A 19,281-nucleotide genomic window follows, 5' to 3' on the forward strand; every position below is an offset into this window, starting at 1 on the left:
TAATTTCCCAGCCAAAAAGAAAATAAATAAGATTAGCAGCCATGGTAAAAAACAAACAAACACACACACACACATATTAAAAGGCGGGGGAGCAAAGTAGTTTTCAAAATATTATTAATACTTCTATTTTAATATATTTTTTTCATTTTATTTTTGCTAAACATTAAGATACCGGAAATGCGTCACACTATTCCTAAATACATCCGGGCCACAACCCCGTCGCTCAGTAAGCGTAAACAAAGCAAAAAAAGGAAAAGAAAAACCAACAAAAGCAGCGATTTATTCGCTTTAAACGACTGAAGCGAATAAAACAAAGTTACCAGCTGCACAATATTAAACGGGTTATGGATACAGGAGGCGCAACGGTGAGAGATATGCACACATAATGCATTAATGGTCAACATAACGGTCATATTTAAATGGATGGCGTGATTTGTGAACGTGAACTGTACCTGTGTGGGGCAGAAAGCTCGTTTTCTGGTTCACTTTAAAGGCTGTATTTGTGTAATCTCTCTCTGAGCTCTAATAAGAGCGAAAACGATGATAATAAAGAGCAGACGGTGTTTGTAACCTGCCTGTTTTCTGTGTAGACGCGGAGGGTGAGGGAGCTGCCGCCTCTCCCACCGGTGAGTAAATCAAACAGCTCTGTAGCTCCTCTGTAATAACGTTTAATAAAAATCAACAAGAACCTGTTGATTTGTCACGTGGTGGCTGGTTTTTATTCATTTTATTTACTTTATGTTATTTACACATTTATTTATCCAGACGTTTTCAGTCTTAAATTATGAGATAAAAAGTTATTGATATAGAAAATATTGAATTAGCAGCTTATTAGAAAAATATTAAAGTGATCGACACTGGGTTTTACATTTCCTTTAATAATAATAAGTTTTATTTCTGTAGCACCTCGCAAAATGTACTAAAATCATTAAAACATTAGAGACATACAGTCCTGTGCAAAAGTGTTGAGCCACCCCTCATTTTTTTCTATTGCGCTCTTAAGCAACAACTTATTCAGTGAAACAGGAGAAAGTCGAGTAAAAGCACCCAGAGATCTGATAAACTCCTCACACAGACTTATCCATTCAGACTTGGTGAATTTAAAGCCTGTTTTTAAGTGATTTGTTTTTTATTTCTGATAAATCTTAGTGATTTCCTTCTCGGTTTACGTCAGATGACGTATTTCCTGGATGTTTTTACTCACTGACACACTCATAAATACACACTGAGGCTCCAAGATGCTGAAAAAGGGGCTTGACCTGTGCTCGGGGTAATCCTCAGTCCTGGCAGATGTACTAACACAGATTTAGCCGAGGATAAAACAGTCAGGATGTCATGTGTCACTTAACTCCTGTCTCGCTGGTTTCTTGAGGAAGAAATGGCCAGAAAGACGCCGGTAAGATGCTCGCCTTGGTTGCTTTATCCGATTCTGGGTTATAACTGAAAGTTCTTGAACTTTTTATGTTAAAATCTTCACTTTTTCATTGGTTATGCAAGTACTGGTGGCTTAGATAATCTCTTATAATGGGCTTATCCTGTTTTGTAAGAACAGCCGTATCACTTTCAGGCAGTTTGTGTCTAAATTTCTAAATTAAGTTTCTTTGGTTCTTGTGTTCTTGTTAATGAAGGAGTGATAGTTATTAGATATGTTTAAGCTGCGTTTGATGGCACCAAAAAGCTTTCCAGTCAGATTTTATCAGACTCTGGTGTGCCTGGTAGCGGTGTATACTCAAGGGTCAGTTGTAGTGTTTTGTTCTCGCAGGATTTTGAATAAAAAGTGTTTAGTTTTGTTTCTAGATTTACTAGAATGTGTGCATAACTTGTGTTGTTCTGTTGGTATCGACAGAAATTCAGAAAATATAACTGTAGGTCTTATTATCCCAATTATTTTTACATAGGTGTTTTTTTTTTGGGGTGTGACTGATTTGGAAATGAAAAAACTGCATTTAACATGTTAAACCTCAACACGAATCTATAAAAGAAGGAATAAAAATGTTCTTTAGAGGGGGTTTTTATGAGTGAACACAGGGAGAAATCTGACTTCTGTGTTTCACTGTGTCTCTCCAGAGAGGCCAGCGATCTCTTCCCACGATGTTGAGGTGGGTAAACATCTTCATTTCAAGCAGCTACTGGGGTGTAATGCTAAAGGGGACCTTTGAAAGCTTTTTTGCCATGCAGATGCAAGAGGGGTGTGTGTGTGTGTCTCAATGATCCAGGAGCATCCCGGTGACAACCTTTGTGTTTTCCCGCACCATGTCACAAGGCAAAAGTAGCAATTGAGTAACTCTGAGATAAGTGAATAACAGGAACAATGGCCAGGAAACTTTCCAATCCGATTGAATTTATATATATAGTCAGTCCTTAAACAGTGGGTGGAAAAGCACAAGACCTGAACTCTGATCAACTTTCAACACTGATGAGGCAGCAATGGATTGCCATCATATCAAAGAAGCATGTAACAAAATAAAAATTAACTAATAATAATAATAATGATAATACCTACTGAAATCGAGGTCACAATAAGTCAGTCAGACTTCAGACTGCTCTGTATCTTCATTTTTTTCTACTTGGCTCTGTATGACGTCAGAGAAAAGGGCTGTCAGTCATATGGTCATCCCAGACTCAAAAGCCCCACACACCTGTCAATTATAATATAGTTATGGTGGGGAGGAGCTAAAACAGCTGCTTTTAGACAGGGGATGAACTGAAGGGCTGCACCAAAGCCCAGGATAAGATAAATGAGGATAATTTTGGGCTGTGATTCATGCAAAGTGACTCTAGTAGAGTCCAAGAATAAAAAACTGAAGCAGTAAATGAGAGACGAGGTCCACTTTAAACAGCAAAACTAAACCTTTCTTCTCTCTTTTCTTTGTTTTTGCGACCTGTGCACATGTGAAGTCAAGACACAACAGGTGGGTAAAAATATTTCTAATAAACGAGTTGGATTTCTTCTCAAACTCATTTTTTATGTGACTTAGCTTTATTTATTTATTCCTTCATGTGCACAGAAGATGTTCCAGCACCAAAGCACAAGAAGAAGAGAGTGAAAAAAGAGACAAATGGGGTGGATGATACAGACGGTAAGAAACACTTTCGTATTCTCATATTTGATGCTTCACGAACATGAATTTAAAGGTTTGAAGGGCTTCTTTAATATAACCTTTTCATGCATGTCACTGTATCTTCACCACTCACACCATGAGCATATTTATCATTGTCATCCATCCATCCATCCATCCATCCATCTTCATCCGCTTTATCCGAGGCCGGGTCGCGGGGGCAGCAGCCTAAGCAGAGAAGCCCAGACCTCCCTCTCCCCAGCCACCTCCTCCAGCTTATCCGGGGAATACCAAGGCGTTCCCAGGCCAGCCGAGAGATATAATCTCTCCAGCGTGTCCTGGGTCTGCCCCGGGGCCTCCTCCCGGTGGGACATGCCCGGAACACCTCACCCAGGAGGCGCCCAGGAGGCATCCTTGTCAGATGCCCGAACCACCTCAACTGGCTCCTTTCGATGTGGAGGAGCAGCGGCTCTACTCTGAGCCCCTCCCGGATGGCCGAACTTCTCACCCTATCTCTAAGGGAGAGGCCAGCCACCCTTCGGAGGAAGCTCATTTCTGCCGCTTGTATCCGCGATCTCGTTCTTTCGGTCACTACCCACAGCTTGTGGCCATAGGTGAGGGTAGGGACGTAGATCGACCGGTAAATTGAGAGCTTCGCTTTTACACTCAGCTCCCTCTTCACCACGACGGACCGGTGCAGCATCCGCATCACTGCAGCCGCAGCACCAATCCGTCTGTCGATCTCTGGCTCCCTTCTCCCATCACTCGCGAACAAGACCCCGAGATACTTAAACTCCTCCACTTGGGGCAGGAACTCATCCCCGACCCGGAGTGGGCACTCCACCCTTTTCCGGCTGAGAACCATGGCCTCAGATTTGGAGGTGCTGATCCTCATTCCCGCTGCTTCACACTCGGCTGCGAACCGCTCCAGTGCGAGCTGGAGGCCTTTACCTGATGAGGCCAACAGAACCACATCATCCGCAAAAAGCAGAGATGAGATTCTGAGGCCACCGAAGTGAAAGCCCTCCGCCACTTGGCTGCGCCTAGAAATCCTGTCCATAAAAATTATGAACAGAACCGGTGACAAAGGGCAGCCCTGGCGGAGCCCATCACCCACCGGGAACGAGTCCGACTTATTGCCGGCAATGCGAACCAAACTCTTGCAACGGTTGTATAGGGATCTAATGGCCCGTAGCAATGGGCCAGACACCCCATACTCCCGCAACACCTCCCACAGGACACCCCGAGGGACACGGTCGAATGCCTTCTCCAAGTCCACAAAACACATGTAGACTGGTTGGGCAAACTCCCATGCACCCTCAAGTATCCCTGAGAGGATAAAGAGCTGGTCCAGTGTTCCGCGACCAGGACGAAAACCGCATTGTTCCTCCTGTATCCGAGGTTCGACTAACGGACGAACTCTCCTTTCCAGCACCCTGGCATAGACTTTCCCAGGGAGGCTGAGGAGTGTGATCCCCCTGTAGTTGGAACACACCCTCCGGTCTCCCTTCTTAAAGATGGGGACCACCACCCCGGTCTGCCAGTCCAGGGGTACTGCCCCTGATCTCCACGCAACATTGTAGAGGCGTGTCAACCAGGACAGCCCTACAACATCCAGAGCCTTCAGGAACTCGGGGCGGACCTCATCAACACCAGGGGCTCTGCCACCAAGGAGTTGTTTAACTGCCTCAGTGACCTCGCCCCCGGAAATTGGCGGGTCATTCCCCTCATCCCCAGACTCTGCTTCCTCCTCGGAAGACGTGTCAGTGGGATTAAGGAGGTCCTCGAAGTATTCCTTCCACCGCCTGACAATTTTCTCAGTCGACGTCAGTAGCGCTCCGCCAGCACTATACACAGTGCAGGTAGAGCACCCCTTTCCCCTCCTGAGACGCCTGACGGTTTGCCAGAATCTCTTCGAGGCAGTCCGAAAGTCTTTTTCCATGGCCTCTCCGAACTCCTCCCACACCCGAGTTTTTGCTTCAGCCACTGCCCGAGCCGCATTCCGCTTGGCCTGTCGATACCTGTCGGCTGCCTCCGGAGTCCCACAGGCTAACCAAGCCCGATAGGACTCCTTCTTCAGCTTGGTGGCTCCTTTCACCTCTGGTGTCCACCATTTGGTTCGGGGATTACCACCACGGCAGGCACCAACCACCTTGCGGCCGCAGCTCAATCAATCAATCAATCAATCAATATACTTTATTAATCCCGAGGGAAATTAGGGTTACAGCAGGCAGCACGCTAATGGCGATGGAGACGCTGAACATGGTCCATTCGGACTCAATGTCCCCAGTCTCCCTCGGAATGCTGTTGAAGCTCTGCCGGAGGTGTGAGTTGAAGATCTCGCAGACTGGGGCCTCTGCTAGACGTTCCCAGCACACCCTCACTACGCGTTTAGGTGCACCGGGTCTGTCCAGCATCCTCCCCCGCCACCTGATCCAACTCACCACCAGGTGGTGATCAGTTGACAGCTCAGCCCCTCTCTTTACCCGAGTGTCCAGAACATATGGTCGCAGGTCTGGTGATACGATTACAAAATCGATCATCGACCTGCGGCCTAGAGCGTCCTGGTGCCACATGCACTTATGGACACTCTTATGTTCGAACAAGGTGTTCGTTATGGCCAAACTGTGATTTGCACAGAAGTCCAATAACAAAACACCGCTCGGATTCAGATCAGGGGGGCCGTTCCTCCCAATCACGCCCCTCCAGGTCTCGCTGTTGTTACCCACGTGAGCATTGAAGTCTCCCAGCAGGACAACAGAGTCTCCCGGTGGGGCACCTTCCAGCACCCCCCCGAGGGACTCTAAGAAGGCTGGGTACTCTGAACTGCCACTCGGCCCATAAGCGCAAATGACAGTCAGGACCCTTTCCCCGACCCTAAGGCACAGGGAACAAACCCTCTCATCCACCGGGAAAAACCCCAACGTACCGGCAGCAAGCCGAGGGATATTAGAATACCCACCCCAGCCCGCCGCCTCTCACCAGGGGCAACTCCAGACTGAGACAGAGTCCAGCCCCTCTCTAGGAGACTGGTTCCAGAGCCCAAGCCATGCGTAGAGGTGAGCCCGACTATATCTAGCCGGTACCTCTCAACCTCACGCACTAACTCAGGCTCCTTCCCCACCAGAGAGGTGACATTCCATGTCCCTATTGCCAGTCTTGGCAGCCGGGGATCAGTCCGCCAGGGCCTCTGCTCCTGGCCGCCGCCCAGCACACAATGCACCCGACCCCTATGGCGCCTCCTGCGGGTTGTGGGCCTGCGGGAGGATGGGCCCATGTCTCCTCTTCGGGCTGTGCCCGGCCGGGCCCCATGGACTAAGGCCCGGCCACCAGACGCTCGCCCTCGGGCACCCTCCCCGGGCCTGGCTCCAGGGCGGGGCCCCGGTAACCCTATCCCGGGCAGGGTAAACTGTTCCCTCGTTGTTTTCTTCATAAGGGTCATCCAAATTATCTTCAATTTGCCATCATGAGCCCAAAGAAAGCTTTGCATTATGTACTGAACTGTTGAGCAGTGTAGAACTCGTTATATATGGCTTGTTCATGAAAGCCTGCACATATATAACAGCATTTATGTTCACTAAGTTCCTAAAAAACATATTGTTACCATTAAAATTCTTTCATAACTCTGGAGAATAATTTTAAGTAAAGGATAACAACATAAAACCACAAAGAAGGAGAGTAGATTTTTCAAATTTGTCCTAAAATTTCTGTATAAAAATTTCAATTTCCTCATTTGCCTCCACGCACTGTTTAAAATAAAGCTGTAGCTTCTTGTGCCGCCTTCAGATCAGGGGATGGAGATGGGAGGCATGGGCAGCCGCAGGGCTTCTGGAATCGGGGATCATCTGACCCTTGAAGCCACAGTGGAGGCCCCGCCACAGAGGAGGAGGAAGAAGAAGAAAACTGCCACTATAGGTGAATTCAAGAATTCTGTCTCCGCTAGTTGTAGCTGCTCTATAAGGTAAAGACCCTACAATAATACAGAGAAACCGCCAACAATCAGACGACGTCCTAAGAGCAAGCCACAGTGGAAGGAAAAACTTCCTTTTAACAGGAAGAAACCTCCAGCAACCGTGTGCCGCCACCAGTTGGGGGTGAGGGGAGAAAGACTGTTTAATAATAACTTTAGCTAGCTCCATATTTTTAACTATAGACTCTGCTGGAGTGGCTTTGCATGATTCACAGCTCAAAGTAATCCTTATGTATCTCATTGTGAATCTTGTGTCAGCCCCCTCAGTTCATCATCTGCCTGAAACAAGCTACTTTAGCTCTTCCCACTTCAAACCAGCTTTCTTATGATTGTCTGCCTCTCACAAACAGCAGGTGGGCGGAGCTTCTGCGACTCTCTGACAGATTAAAGAGCCAAATTTAGAAAAAAGTGTCTGAGTGTGAGCATGTAGAGCAATGTGAGGACTGAACTTTTGGCTGAAACTGAAACTTTGCCCATGTTGTGAACGCTTTAACGTTGTGTATGTGACAATCTTGGATTTCAGATCTTGAGGACGACCACGCCGACCTGGTGAACGGAGACACCGCGGACCAGACCACAGATGGAGAAGAAGTGGTCAGGAAACCCCGAAAGAAAAAGTAAGAATTTATTATTTTAATACAGGTGCACTAATTGTGAAATTCTGGCTTGAAATCCACATTTAAAGAAATCATTTGGCGGACAGTCGATTTTTATAATGTTGCTGTTCTTGTTTATTCCCCTTTATTGACTCTGAAACACACAAGTGTTCACTATAAATTAATAACTGAGCTGTTTTAAACCATCATTGAAGGAGAACAAATTCAAACGTACGCTGGGCCTCGATATTCGCAACTTATTATCTTTGATGTTGTGATGTGAGAATAGTCTGGCTTTTTAGTTTAAAAAAATAAATTTTTTAACTTGCCATACGCTCTTCAGGAAGTCCAAAGTTGTCGAGACGCAGCTTCCCGATGAGCTGGACGTACCGGAGGATGACATCATCAGCGACACCCCTCCTCCATTGCCCCAGCATTCCCTGTTCGCCGCCCCACAGAGTCAGAGCCAGCCGGTCGGGAAGGTGTTTGTGGAGAGAAATAGTGAGTGACAGAAAAAGAAGAAGACGATATTGATGATGAGGCTGTTTGTTTAACTTTTTTTTATGTGTTTGTATGCAGAGCGTTTCCAGGCTGCTGAACGCTCCGAATGGAGGAAGACCAGCGACGCGATGGACAACATGGCAGACTTCCAGCACATGCAGCCGCTGTGGACCACCAGAGACGTTTCCATCAGAGTGCATGGAGGCTTCAGGTAACAGCAAAGTGTCTCCTGACTTTAAAAATCCCGAGTCTGTCCTCCCGTCCCAATGTTCCTCCTCTCCTCTGTTCATGCTCCAGGGTGTTCGGTCTATACTGTCAGGGCTTCCTGGCGGGCTACGCCGTGTGGAACGTGGTGATGGTGTACATGCTAGCCGGGCAGCACCTCACCGCCCTGTCCAACCTGCTGGAGCAGTACCAAAGCGTGGCGTATCCCTCCCAGTCTCTGCTCTACATGCTGCTGGCCATCAGCACGGTGGCAGCCTTCGACAGGTAAAGCTGCACAATGGAAATCCATCATGGTTCGCCACGTTGCAAACAAAAACACATCACACCTTCTGGCAAATTAGAATCACCAAATAGCCAAACCCTACTGTGGGAGCAAAATGGAGCACACAAAGAGAACACACGCAGACACGGTATTTGCAAGCAAAACTTTGGTATTTGTGAGTAAAACTTGTTATACATTTATATTTGCAAGAAACAAGATATGAGCTTGCAAAACAATTTTTTTATTTTTGATATTTGCTAACAAAAATTTAGTATTTGCAAACCAAAAAGTTGGTGTTTGTATATTTTCCAGAATGTTAATATTCATTAAAAAAAAGTTTGATATTTGTGCACAAAAATGTTTCATTTTTGTAATATTTGCAAACAAAAAATATGATTGGCTAGCAAAATGTTAGAATTTTTATATTTGCTAACAAATGTGGTATTTTCGATCAAAATGTTGCTTTTTCCAAACAAAAAAACATGTTTGTATAATTTTTAAAAGCATATATTTGTAAACAAAACATTTTGGATTTAACAGTTGCAAACAAAAAACAGGTTTATTGTATTATAAATACTTTTGTATTTGCAAATAAAACGTTACTATTTTGCAATCAAAACTTTCAGATTTTTATGTTTGCAAACAAAAAGTGTTATTTGTTTATTTTGCAAATAAAACTTTCTTATTTACAAACAAACTGCTTGATAGGAGCAGGTGTCTTAAGTAAATCTGTCATCTTCTGCAACATTAGAAAAGTGGTGGCGCAGTTCAAACTGTAAAAAGAGCGTGTTGAAACTTTGAGCTCAGGTGAGGGGCTATAGAGCTGGGGTGGGACAGGGATCTCACTTCATAGATCTTGTAATTAAAAGTGTGAAGTGAATGAATACTGCATCCATTTACGCTATGAATTAGCTGTTGTGTTTTCTACAAATGAAATTCTCCTCAGGGTGAATCTGGCCAAAGGCCCCGTGGCTCTGCGGGAGTTCATCACACTGGATCCGGTGGCTCTCGCCTCGTTCTGTGAGTCCTCCTTCCTTCTCTGTCTGTGCTTCAGACACACATCATCGTGGAATCTGTTTGGGATTCAGTTGACACGCATTGCTTTTTGCACACAGTGTATTTCTCAGCGCTCGTCCTCTCTCTGAGCCAGCAAATGACCAGCGATCGGATCAACCTCTATTCCAACAACACGACACTACTGTGAGCTTGCTAGAATAATCTGATATTCTGATATTATTAAAAAGTCTGGTTTTGATACTGAGGCTGACCTGATTCTGCTTTAGGCCTACAGGGTTGGAGCACCAGATTCTCCACCCATGGGTGACTGTCAACCTGGTGGTGGCCCTGCTGGTGGGCCTGGCCTGGATTTTAATTGCCATCAGACCTGAGACAGACTACACGGAGGGTGAGAGAGAGCAGTGTGGGATGAGCATTTCTGCTTAAAAAAAGGAAAATCCAACTTAAAACATTTATTTTTGTTGTCTTATCCTTCCTCCTCAGGTTACCTAATGGCCATGGAGATTGAGCCTCCAAAGCCAGATGACAAATCAGAAATGACCGCCTGAGAAAATTAAGGACTTACTGTACAGCTTTGTTGTCATTTTGCACATATTTTTGCATTTTATCATGAATGTTGTTTAAGTTATTTTTGTACGTTTGAAATATGTTCAATTCTTTTTAAATACAGAGATTTAAAGAACCCAACAATAGTTTTTTATCTCTTTTGTTTACAGTTGTTTCTCTACATGAAACCCATGAAAGAAAGCATTCACTACATTCACTACACTGTTTTTCTGCTTGCCCAGACTACTGAAGTACACTGAATGAGCTATGAAGAAAGTGATTTACATGGTCTAAATGCAAAAGCATTGTAACGTATCAAAAGTAAAAGCACTTATCATGCCAAGGAGTAGTTAATGGTGTTACTACGCTGCACTGAAAGCTAATGAAATTAACCTGGAGGTGGAAATTCAGGCCAGTGCATAAACCAAAGGATGACATAGCTGAGGTATAAACACCGAGATGAGTCAAAGCAAAAAAACAAAAATCATCTGAGATCCTAAAAGACTTCTAGAGAAGCTGAAGAGCAGCTGTGATGGAACGGAACAGAAAGACAGCTAAATGTAACGCTGACGGCGGGTTTTACACGTGACACCTGAGGTCAAGTGTCAATGGATCAGTTTTAATTTGAGCATAAGTCAAGTCACAAAGCGTTTGTTCAAAAAAACGACATTCTGAGTGATTTTGTGTCCAGTTTTAGGTTTTTAGTTTGTGTCTGTGGACATGTGGTGTCTGGTCTTTTTCCTGTGTGTCTTTGGCGTCATGTTGGGTCTTTTTATTGTAAACTTTGGTCTTTTTTGTGTCCCTCTGTAGTCATTTTGTGTCTCTGGTGTCACTGTAGTCCCCATTCAGTTGCTTTATATCACCTTTCTGTCATTTGTATCACTTTGGTCTTGTTTTGTCTCTGTTTTCTTGTAATTTTGTGTCTTATTTCATGTCTCTGTGGACATTTTGTGGACATTTAGTGTGTTGTTTTTATGTCTTTGTGCATGTTTTGCATCTCTTTGCTGTCACTTTGGTGTTTTTGTGCCCTTTTTAGTCATTTTTTCATCTCATAATGTTTTTGTCTCTCTTTATGTCATTTAATGTTTTTTAATGTCCCTTTGTTATCATTTTGTGTCGCTTTGTTGTCACTTTTCTTTTTGTTTTTCTTTTTAGTGATTGTGCATCTCTTTATATGATTTTTGTCTCTTTTTATATCTTTATTTCATGACTTTGTTTTTTGGGGGTCCCTTTTGTAGTTGTTTTTTGTCCCTTTGGTGTCATTTGTGTCTCTTCTTGTCTCATCTTATGTCTTTCTGGTTATTTAGTGTGTCTGGTCTTGTTCCTTCTTCTTTTTATAGTTGTTTTATGTCCTTGCTCTTGTTTATGTGCTTATTTCTAATTTTTGTGTTTTTGAGTATATCTTTACTCATGTTGTATCTCTTTGTGTGATTTTATTTTTATTCTTTGTAGTTGTTTCTTATGCCTTTGCTCAGTGTGATTTTTGTGTGTGTCTTTTTACATCATTATAAAATGACTTTATGGTCATTTTGTGTCCCTTTGAGTTGTTTTGTGTCATTTTATGTATTTGTGACCATTTTGTGTCTCACTTGTCAACATTTCTGTTTCTTTGATCTTGTTTTGTGTCCCTTTGTCGTCGTTTTGTCTGTCTTTGCCCGTGTTTTGTGTCTCCTTGGTGTCATGTTTTTTCCTGGAATCCATTGGTTTGCTCTGCCTGCGATCTAGGCTGTATAATCGAACACAGATAACCAAGCAGCACTGTCCAGCTGATGTTGACGTGGTAGTGATATCTTGAGGGTTTTTGTGGAAACATTCAAATATACATGAATAAAAGTTAGCAGAAACTTTTAGATAACAGCGAGCAATCATGCTGGACTTTGCGATCTTTGCTGTTACGTTTGTCATCATCCTGGTGGGCGCTGTCCTTTATTTGTACCCGGTAAGTTCCTGCAAGTTTGGCGTTAGCTTGCAACATTAGCGGGCTGTTGCCCTCATCCCAGTGTCCTAACCAAAAAGCGCCTTTTAATGTTTTAGTTCTTGTTCACGAGTTGGAGCACATTATTCTGAACTATTTAAGAAATAAATTGAATAAGGAGTGTATTTTGCACATTTCGGCTCCCATTTAATACAGTATTCATTGACCTAGTCCAGTGAAACCCAACTTCAAGAAGACGGAATGAGCGAAAACGAGATAATAAAACATTTTTTTTTCATTTTTATCAGTTTCCTTTATGTGTTTGTGTTACAAGCCGATTTATTTCTAAACTCCAACTAAATGACTTCACATCCCTAAACTATATCATGTTCTATATGCGCATGCTACTCAATAAGGAATTGTTAAATTCGCGCATTTTTCAAAGAAGTTCTGAATGGGACCCGCTTTCCGATAGCCATTATTTTAAATTATGTAAAGACTTAGTAGATATGTGGACACCACTGTGAGCAAAACCACTCATGTTTAATGACTTGTATTTTGTGTTCAACAACAAAATCTCATTTCTAATCATATTTTCAGTCATCCAGAAGGGCCTCTGGTATCCCAGGTCTCAACCCCACGGATGAGAAGTAAGTTTTCATCTTTACCTTTATTTTTTCTGCTTCTGTTAACTCTTATTCAATAACAGCGTTTTGTAAAATATAGTACCTTGTGCGTAATAATTAGCTCCTTAAGGGTCCTGTCATCCTAATAGCTTTTGTCAGTAAATATAAGTAAATATAAGCAGATGTGCATCAATGTTCTATTTTCTGTTCTCCAGGGATGGAAACCTGCAGGATATCATCGACAGAGGCAGTCTGCACGAGTTCCTTGTCAGCCTGCATGATGAGTACGGCTCCGTGGCATCGTTCTGGTTTGGCGGTCGCCCCGTGGTCAGCTTGGGCTCCGTGAGCGAGCTACAACAACACATCAACCCCAACCACACCAGTAAGCAAACCAGTTTGGATCAGCAGCTTTTCTTACACTCAAGAATTTGTTGGGCAGAATATCTAATTGAATAGAAGAACATCCTCATGCATAAATCTGCTGTTTCCTGCTTCCTTTTTAGCCGACTCCTTTGAAACGATGCTGAAGTCGCTGCTGGGCTACAAGTCCGGGATGGGAGGTGGGGCCAGCGAGTCCGTCATGAGAAAAAAAGTGTACGAAAGTGCCATCAACAGCACGCTGAAGAACAACTTCCCGCTCGTGCTCAAGGTTTCCACAGCCAAGAAATAATTTTTCTAAAAAAAATAAGAAAAGAACCAAAAACTTCCTCACACTTCCTGCTAACTGATATCTTGTTTCTTAGCTGGTGGATGAGCTGGTGAAAAAGTGGAAGTCATTCCCAGAGGGTCAGCACACGCCTCTGTGTGCCCACCTGCTGGGCTTGGCCATGAAGACGGTCACCCAGCTGGCTCTGGGCGAGCGGTTCAGCGACGACGCCGAGGTCCTTGCCTTCCGCAAGAACCACGATGCGGTGAGAAATTTTAGCACAAACTTCTATGGAGTACGCTTTTAGGATCTGAGGGCGAAAAAAATAGCCCTTTTTTTGACCTCTGGTACGGTCAGTTTCCTCTGATAGAGTTCACTTTGAGAGAACTTTCTCTTGCTCTTAGCCCTTAGACCAGAACATTATGCTAGAACATTTCAGAGGCCATTAAATGAAGCATGAGGTCTGACTTTGTCCGCTACGTTCACCGCTGGGGGACACAAAACTTTACTTTATTGGGATGCTAATCAAAAATGCACCATGCTAAAGTTCTGCAGGGAGTTTAAGTCTCTGTAACTGATCATTGATTTTTATTTTTTTGCTCTTCTGACTCACGCCTCCAGATCTGGTCAGAAATTGGAAAGGGCTACCTGGACGGCTCCCTGGAGAAGAGCTCCAGCAGGAAAGCGCACTATGAGAAGGGTGAGCGAAGGAGGCGTGTCAACGTGTGGGAGCGGCGTCTGGCTTTGTGTGGTGAAGCCAAATGGAAAGTCTGCAGAGGCTCCGATGTTATCTCTGTGTTAAGCCTCTTGACAGACAGACCGAGCACATTCACGGTTACCACCTTAATCAGCAGACAGGCTTTGTTTGGATAGGATCGATAGGGATTTACCTGCCAAGGACAGATGCTATTTTGGGTGCTGTCTGAAAGGGCTGAAAAGACTGCATTTAACGTGTAACCCCACGGAGAGTGTCTGGCACTTGTTCATGTCACATGTACAGTCTTGATTAATATTTTTGCTAGAAAAATGGGAAATAGGTAACTCTGACACCCAGTTCTCAAAAAGAGGCTCTCCAGGTGTGAGAATAATTTACCCTATTAGTGCAGACAGGGGAAGCTCACATTCCAGGTTTTGATGATCCAGATGTTTTTAAAGGGCCTGTCCAGCAGTTGTGGGACAAAATCTGTGAACCGTGCCGGGGTAGGATGTCAGATTTTGAGCCCTTGAATGTGGTCGGAGTCGCCACGGCTCTCATCTTGTTTTTTCCTCCTCGGTGGTCAGCTCTGTCAGAGATGGAGTCCATGCTGCTGTCAGTGGCGAAGGACAGGAAAGCCCAGAGGAAGCAGACAGTGTTTGTGGACGCTCTGCTGCAGTCCAACTTCACAGAGCGACAGGTGAATGCTGATGAGCTTCTGCTTTACATCCTCAGCGCTTTCACAGAGGTAAGAAAAAAAAACGCTGAAATCTGGATTGTTTGTTTCAGATCATGGAGGACTGCATGGTGTTCACTTTGGCTGGATGTATCATCGCTGCGAACTGTAAGTGGCCTGAATCAGAGGATGTGAAGCCTGCCAGACACAATTTTTATAATTACAGTTTCCCAGAGTTGTCTGATAGGCACTTAACAATAATTTAATGAACTGTTTTAGCTCTAAAAGCAAACAAAAGCTAACTTTTATTTATCTTTTATTAGCAAAATGACGTTTTATTCTGACTCTAAGATTACACACTGTGGTGTTTTGGCAGTGTGTATCTGGGCTCTTTACTTCCTGTCCAGTTCAGAGGAAGTGCAGGACAAGTTGCACCAGGAGCTGGAGGACGTATTGGGTTCTGATCCGGTTTCCCTCGACAAGATTCCTCAGCTCAGGTAAGACTTTTGGACTTTTCAGTATTTAGGCGTTCTTGAGTCGTCCTTCACGTGTGGTGCAGTCAATAACGTTGATGCGATCGCATTTCCGTCCTCGCACAGATACTGCCAACAGGTCCTGAACGAGACGGTGAGGACTGCCAAGCTCACCCCTGTTGCGGCTCGGCTTCAGGAAGTGGAGGGCAAAGTCGATCAGCACGTCATCCCCAAAGAGGTATCCGGTTTCCCGCCGTCTGCGGCTCTCAGCCAGATTATTTCAGCTGCACAAACACAGTGTTTGCTGTGTTAATGGTAAACAAGAAGAGATAGAAACATTAAACAGCGTAAGAAACATAAACTGAGAACTTTATTTTATTTATTTATTTTTTTATATGCAACTTTTGAATGTTTATTTAAAGTCAAGTGAGTGATTATTCCTGTTTTATTTTGTTTTTCTTCCTTCCTTATTAAAGTGTGTTATTCCCTCAGTTTTCCCAGCTGAGGTTAAAATACAGCAGTTTTGTTACACGTAAACACGGTGAAGCATTGTTGTTGTCACTTTCAGACGTTGGTGATTTACGCCTTAGGAGTGGTTCTGCAAGATGAGGAAACCTGGAGCAGCCCTTACAGGTTTGACCTTTTGGCTTTGACATGTTCTTCAGCCAGTTTAAAAATGGCTGCCGGTTCAAATCCCACTCATTCAAAATCTGCAATACAAAGAAAGAAAACTGTACTGGGTCACTAAATTATCACTCTATAAAACAGGATCTGTAACGCTCATTCCCAGTATTTTATTTATATTCTGGGACTAGAATGGTATCTCTTACTAGACTAAGAGGTATCATGCTGTGCAAAAGTCCCTGATTTCTTTATATCTTGTTTCCAAGCAGCCAGTCTTACTTGTAATCTTTTTTTAAGTGCTCTTAAGCAATAGTTCTCCAGGCTTTCTTAAAGTGTTTCAAAGCTTTCTTTGGACACTGTCTGCTTTTACACTCATTTTCAGTCCAGTCCCTGTACCTGACCATCTTCAGTGGAATATATTTTGTGTGTGTGTTAAGCAACCTTAACCAATGAATTATTAAAGCATAAAAAAGGCACCTAAATCAACTATGAACCAGTGTCGTGTCTACACATAAAAGAGAACTTGGCAAAGATTTTAAATCTGATCTTTAAGCTCTTTGTTACTAGTTTGACAGACATAAAATAGCATTTTTCCAGAGCTATTAGCTGAAAGGTTGACACATCTCAGCGTGGTGTGCAGCATGTCCTTAAAAATGTTGAGGGAACTGAACAAGTTCAGGACAAAAAAAAAAAGCTATCTACATCAGGTGAACAGTATCTGAAAGTCATGACCTTAAGAAACAGGAACAAAGCCAGCAAAAAACTGACACAGGACCTGAGAGATGCATCTTAACCTTCAGCTTATCTGTCTACTGTTCATGGAAATCTCATCAAATGGTCTCAGTGGAAGGATTGCCATCAAGAAGCCGTTCTTAATGAAGGGAATCCAGGAGAAAAGGCTGAGGTATGAAAATTACACAAGAACTGGACTGAAAATCAGTGACAGCATATCTGATCTTGTTAAAAGTAACGATTATAAATGAAGAAAATTGCCATCAGACTTTGATCTACCACGCAATACCATCTGGAAAGCGTCTGATTGGCAGTGGTTTCATTTTTCAGCTTAACAATGACCCCAAACACACAGTAGAACACTATCAGTCATGGATTGGCCTCCCCAGAGTCTGGACCTCAACATTACTGAGGCAGACTTGCCCAGAGGCTCAAATATGGATTTGGTGAGCTTGAAACTTTTGTTGGGGGTCAAAATTTAGTTAATGGATTAGGACAAAATTTTACAGGAAGAGCTCAAATAATTTAGTTGATCATCACCACATCTAAACTCAATTTGTCCACTATTTCGTAAGTAACTTCAAAACTAATGGCATTTTGTCATCAGCCTTAGCTGTTATTTGTGGGGGGGGTTGTTTTGAAGTTAATTCTAACCGGTGGGTGTAAATAAAACCTGCTAGCATTACCATGTAGAGCTCGCTGGAATATCAGGTGTTTCCTGTGAAGTCGACTTGAGCATGTCAAAGTTATCACCGGGCATTCATCTGCCTTCACCAGGTAACATAAACCGGCAGCCATCAAATAAACTGTAGTTAAAATAAAGTGACAGCTTCAGAGTGAGGGGCTTTTTTTCCTCCAAGTTAAAGTTGTAATATGTCTGTTTACTGGACTGGTGATTACTTCAATCCTCCATCAGGTTTGACCCAGATCGATTCGAGGAAGAATCGGCCACAAAGAGCTTCTGTCTGCTCGGATTCTCAGGGAATCAGACGTGTCCAGAGCTCAGGTAAGAGAAAATTATCCACTGTCTGTCACTCAGACTGCTAATAGTGAGAGCAGACTTTATTAGACCAACTTTGGGAAGTTTTGATAACTATTTGAAGCTCTTCTACATCTGGATGTCCTGCATCAGTCATTATTTGGTCTCCGTTAGGTTTGCCTACACTGTGGCTACGGTCGTCCTCAGCACGTTGGTGCGGCAGCTGAAGCTCCACCGGCTGAAGGGGCAAGTGGCCGAGATCCGATCCGAGCTGGTATCCACACCGAAGGACGAAACCTGGATCACCGTCAGCAGAAGAAGCAGCTAAAACAAAGATTTAGAGCAAACGATGAAGAGCAAAGAGAAACACATTTAACATCACTGAATGAAATTACCAGCAGAGTATTCCCTGTTAGACGTCATCGTAGTTTCCCATCATGATGCCAGTAGTTTGGACTGACACTCTTAATTTGTAGGATTTTAAAGGCTGTTTCACCCACTTTGTACCACCACTGAGGCCTTAAGCATGATGTTAGCTTTTTCCGCTCACAGGTTTAGTTTGTCGAACGCTTCCTGTCTCTTCAGGGAGGGAGGCTTGACGAGTAAAGCTCTGTGACGTCGAGAAAAATGACTTGCGCTGCTAAAACTTTCTGTATTTTCAGAACAGCTGGTTAGAGTCAGAGTCAGGGGGCTTGTTTGTGTCTGTGAAAATGAACCAAGCTGCATTTACATTTCATTCCTTTTGTTTACATCCTGTATATTAAAAAACGGATGAAGATTTTGAGTTTGTGTCACTTCTTGTCTTTTATCTCTGTTACTAGTTACTAGTCCCCCCAGTTCTGGTGGTCTCTGGTGAATCTAGGCCCCCCCCCAGTAAATCTCCCTAATGCAGATTATCTTCAGGTTCTTAAAGTCTTAAAGTTTAACACCATAAAATGTCTCAAAAAGGTCCGATTTTTAAAGGTGAAGGGTTTCTAGATTAAACCCGGACCTTTGAGAAACTTTATTTACCACCAGCCTGGTGTTGGGCACGTTTTACAAGCGCTCTTTAAATGAATCTGAGTCCATTATCATTGGTGCAGTATGATACTTGGGTGATGAAGGGTCAAAAGCTGCAAAAACTGGTTTTGTTTGAGGTTTCTAAATAAATTAAGGACAAGCATGATTATATTTGCAGATATTTTTTAAATAATCTGCAATTTCAAAACACATGTGTACCACAGCAGACAGGCCATTGCTTTCTCCTGACACCTCTTGACTGATTTTTCTCTTTGTTCTTGCCCCTGCTGGAAACAAAAGTGAAGACTTGTTTTTTAAAGAAATACAAAACAAGTCTTCATAACCCTTCAAAGATATGTCTCTCCAAACCATCACGCTGCGTGATGCTGTAGGCAGGCATCTCCAAACCTTTCCACGTCTGAACCTGCCGACACACAAGGGGTGGAGCTGCTAGGTTCTGTTGGTCTTTGGTGAAAGCCAGTCGAGCTGCAAAGCACTGGGCTTTGAACACAGATCCTTGTAAAGGATGTCGGGCCCTCGGGCCACCCTCATGGAGTCTGTTTCTGTTTCTCTAGTTTGGAAAGAAACATGCTCATGAGCATCTTCTAGGTTGATGAGCCTTCTACCATCCTGGTATCTCCTCTACATCCTTGAGACTGTGTTGGGCAGACATCGCCTCATGCTACCAGGAAAAATCTGAACTCGAGAAAAAAAAAAAGTCTGTGGCCACAACCTAAACCT

At 43.6% G+C, this 19,281-nt stretch overlaps 2 protein-coding genes across 3 annotated transcripts; both read left to right on the top strand.

The window, feature by feature from the left end:
- Positions 1-183: 183 nt before the first annotated feature.
- On the top strand, positions 184-10,317 carry LOC100690111 (transmembrane protein 237B). 2 transcript variants are annotated; one of them, XM_005452351.4, is made up of 14 exons: positions 184-365; positions 591-626; positions 2,068-2,099; positions 2,899-2,912; positions 3,012-3,080; positions 6,846-6,974; positions 7,553-7,646; positions 7,969-8,126; positions 8,205-8,337; positions 8,424-8,615; positions 9,560-9,633; positions 9,729-9,813; positions 9,897-10,018; positions 10,114-10,317. In XM_005452351.4, exons 1-14 carry the CDS (start codon positions 345-347, stop codon positions 10,176-10,178), a joined length of 1,224 nt encoding a protein of 407 aa, XP_005452408.1. In that variant the 5' UTR covers positions 184-344; the 3' UTR covers positions 10,179-10,317. The 2 variants fall into 2 exon arrangements, with proteins under 2 accessions (XP_005452408.1, XP_003446646.2); XM_003446598.5 differs by having other exon boundaries at positions 185-365; positions 3,009-3,080.
- A 1,574-nt stretch (positions 10,318-11,891) lies between these two features.
- On the top strand, positions 11,892-18,325 carry cyp20a1 (cytochrome P450, family 20, subfamily A, polypeptide 1). The gene is made up of 13 exons (XM_003446547.5): positions 11,892-12,115; positions 12,692-12,741; positions 12,933-13,099; positions 13,221-13,366; positions 13,461-13,628; positions 13,985-14,063; positions 14,645-14,757; positions 14,847-14,901; positions 15,110-15,230; positions 15,333-15,444; positions 15,775-15,839; positions 17,479-17,568; positions 17,716-18,325. Exons 1-13 carry the CDS (start codon positions 12,044-12,046, stop codon positions 17,867-17,869), a joined length of 1,392 nt encoding a protein of 463 aa, XP_003446595.1. The 5' UTR covers positions 11,892-12,043; the 3' UTR covers positions 17,870-18,325.
- The last annotated feature ends 956 nt before the right edge of the window (positions 18,326-19,281 follow it).

Source organism: Oreochromis niloticus, linkage group LG23 (genome assembly GCF_001858045.2).
Source record: "Oreochromis niloticus isolate F11D_XX linkage group LG23, O_niloticus_UMD_NMBU, whole genome shotgun sequence".
NCBI lineage: Eukaryota > Metazoa > Chordata > Actinopteri > Cichliformes > Cichlidae > Oreochromis > Oreochromis niloticus.

Bases quoted from the DNA above. Each gene is read 5' to 3' on its own strand.
- LOC100690111 (XM_003446598.5), top strand. From the start codon at position 345: ATGGATACAGGAGGCGCAACG. The intron at 6,975-7,552 runs GTGAATTCAAGA...CTTGGATTTCAG, and splicing joins GAAGAAAACTGCCACTATAG to ATCTTGAGGACGACCACGCC. The intron at 9,634-9,728 runs GTGAGTCCTCCT...TTTTGCACACAG, and splicing joins GGTGGCTCTCGCCTCGTTCT to TGTATTTCTCAGCGCTCGTC.
- cyp20a1 (XM_003446547.5), top strand. From the start codon at position 12,044: ATGCTGGACTTTGCGATCTTTGCTGTTACGTTTGTCATCATCCTGGTG. The intron at 15,445-15,774 runs GTATCCGGTTTC...TGTCACTTTCAG, and splicing joins AGCACGTCATCCCCAAAGAG to ACGTTGGTGATTTACGCCTT. The intron at 15,840-17,478 runs GTTTGACCTTTT...ATCCTCCATCAG, and splicing joins ACCTGGAGCAGCCCTTACAG to GTTTGACCCAGATCGATTCG.